At 37.5% G+C, this 2,605-nt stretch overlaps 1 protein-coding gene across 1 annotated transcript; it reads left to right on the plus strand.

Moving 5' to 3' along the window:
* The first annotated feature begins 1,697 nt into the window (after nt 1-1,697).
* On the plus strand, nt 1,698-2,277 carry LOC131162847 (protein ATP12, mitochondrial-like). The gene is made up of 2 exons (XM_058119452.1): nt 1,698-2,009; nt 2,170-2,277. The coding sequence occupies exons 1-2, from the start codon at nt 1,698-1,700 to the stop codon at nt 2,275-2,277; spliced, it is 420 nt and encodes a 139-aa protein (XP_057975435.1).
* The last annotated feature ends 328 nt before the right edge of the window (nt 2,278-2,605 follow it).

The following is a 2,605-nucleotide window of genomic DNA, read 5'->3' on the forward strand; positions in this document are numbered from 1 at the left end:
GTGATTCCATTTAGCTATACAGATTTTATCCAAGGCAGTTTATGACTCTTCTCCCTCCAGAACTCATAAAACATGTAAGTTTCATTCCCCGTTCTTTGCATCTTTTCAATAGCTGCAGCCACACTTCCAGCTTTTTAGACAAGTTGATCTTTAATTTCAACTAATCTTTTGAAGAGGGGGGCGTCTTCTTTTTTGGTTGCAGCATACCAAATTCCAGTATTCTTCAAGTGACATTGGTGAATCCATTTTGTCCAAAGACTATCCTTCTTAGCTTGTATATTCCATAGTGCTTTTGTCAAAAGTGCTTTGTTCCAAGACTTTAGGTCAAAAACTCCTAAACCTCCTTCATCTTTTGGTTTACAGACTTCACTCCAGGCAACCAAAGGCTTCCTCCTGCCACCCCACAAAAATACTTTGCAAAGTTTAATTATTTGGTTTAGGACATTCAGTGGAATGGGGAAAATAGGAAGCCAAAAACATTCAAAGCCTTGGACAAACGAATTAATTATTTCTAATTTGCCAGCATAGGTAAGAGTGTTTCTAGACCACCCTTTGAACCACCCAGCAATTCGATCCACTAGTGGCTTGCAATGGACAGCATTCAATTTGGGAGACAGCAGTGGTACCCCCAAGTATTTAAAAGGAAACTTGCCCTCTTTGATTCCTGTTTGATTCAGAATTTCTTCCAAGACCTGGCAATGGATGTGTGATTTATCTGTTTTAATAATTTGCCACTTTGGAAAAACTCCTTAACTGTTAGGCAGAGATCATGACCAATGATATTCCAAGACTTCTTATAAAACCCTGCAGAGTAACCATCAGGGCCAGGAGCTTTGTCATTTCCAATACTGAACAGAGCCCTTCTGATTTCCTCATCTGTTATAGGCACTACAAAAAAACTGGTTTTTAGTGACGAAAGTATTAGTGACGAATTCAATTTTGTCACTAAAAGTTGGTATTAGTGACGGTTTTTAAGAACCGTCACTAATAGTTTAAGCATTAGTGACGGTTTTAGCAGTCATCACTAATACGACACTATTAGTGACAGTTTTAAAACCATTACTAATACTTTCGTCACTAAAAACAACATGGCAAACAATTTTTGCACAAAAATTTTTTCAAAAAAATATTAGCGACGATTTTAGGGTATTAGTGACAGATTAAATTCGTCACTAAAAGTCACTTATTAGTGAAGATTAACTAATCGTCACTACTAATATTTATGAATAAATTTAAAAAATTAGTTAAGGGCATTAGTGACGGTTTGGGAGAACCGTCACTAATAGTATGGTATTAGTGACGGTTTTGAAACCGTCACTACTAGTTTTTTTATTTAAAAAATCAAAATCTGAAATCTCCGCCTTAATTTCTTCTTTCTTCTACTCCCGCCTCCTTCTCCCTCCTACCATCTTTTGTTTCCCCAAATTTCATTCTACTCCTCCCTGTGCCCCTCCCTCCTCGCTCCTCCATGCAAGCAGCGCCACCTACAACCTCTCCTCGATCTCTGCATCCATGGTGATCTTATGAACCACCACTTATTATTTATGTTATGGAAACTATCTCTTCGAGAATGAAGGTAAGACTGCATGCATCCTACCCTCCCCAAGCCCTTGGTGGCATGGGAAACGTATGTATACATTTTATATTTTCTATCTTGTTCCAAATAATATAGGTTTGTATATATGGTCACTTAGTTGATGTGGCTAACTCAAAATAGTATCAAATTTTCAGAACGACAAAAGGAGAAAATTGATCCTTTATTTGATTGGGTGGAATCAAATTTTGGTGTTAAGCCTGCTGTGTACTCAAGTTTTTTTGGTGGGAAGCAGGAGGATAATCTCGTGAATGCCATAGAAAGCCTTCTAAAGAACACCAATGACTCTGAATTGGCAGCAATTGATGCAATAGCTGTGGCTACACACTCCTTGGTTATTGCTGTTGGAATCTTTCGTGGAAAATTGCAGATTGAGGAAGTGATTGAGTTGATTAGACTTGAAGAAGATCTGCAGGTCCTTTTCATTTGAGATGCTTTCCCCTTGTTATCTCTCTCTGTTGAATGTATATGCCCAATTGTGGCATTTTGGTCTCAAATACACAATACTACTTGGTTGTTATTTCTTCTGCAGCTTCAACTAGTTCTAAAAACAATCATACTTTCATTTTTGGCAGGTTGAAAAGTGGGGCTTGGTTGAAAGTGGTCATGATGTCGATATTGCTGATCTCAAGGTACAAATCTCATCTGCTGTTGTATTCCTCGGGCTTTCCAGGAAGTTATGATGCAGGGTATGGTCTGGTCTCTTTTAAAGCATTATAGTGAGCTAGCATATTGAATTAGTTTTGATTTTCGGCTGTTGTAGATTTATACTCGATTGCATTTAATGCTGGATGTTTTAAGTGTGCTTCTTGTGGGAACAAGATGAGATTAATTAAATAATCAACCTTGAAATTTCTGTGCAGCAATGTTGTTCATTTGTGGTGGCCACAGTTGTGCTTCCTTTTCATATATATAATATTTTTTTTTTATTTTAGGTGGATCTAATGAAGCGTTTCATTTGGTTTGCAATACAACCCTTGACTTGCACAGTAGCTTTGGCAAATCATCAAG

The sequence above is a fragment of the Malania oleifera genome, chromosome 8 (assembly GCF_029873635.1).
Source record: "Malania oleifera isolate guangnan ecotype guangnan chromosome 8, ASM2987363v1, whole genome shotgun sequence".
Classification (NCBI taxonomy): domain Eukaryota; kingdom Viridiplantae; phylum Streptophyta; class Magnoliopsida; order Santalales; family Ximeniaceae; genus Malania; species Malania oleifera.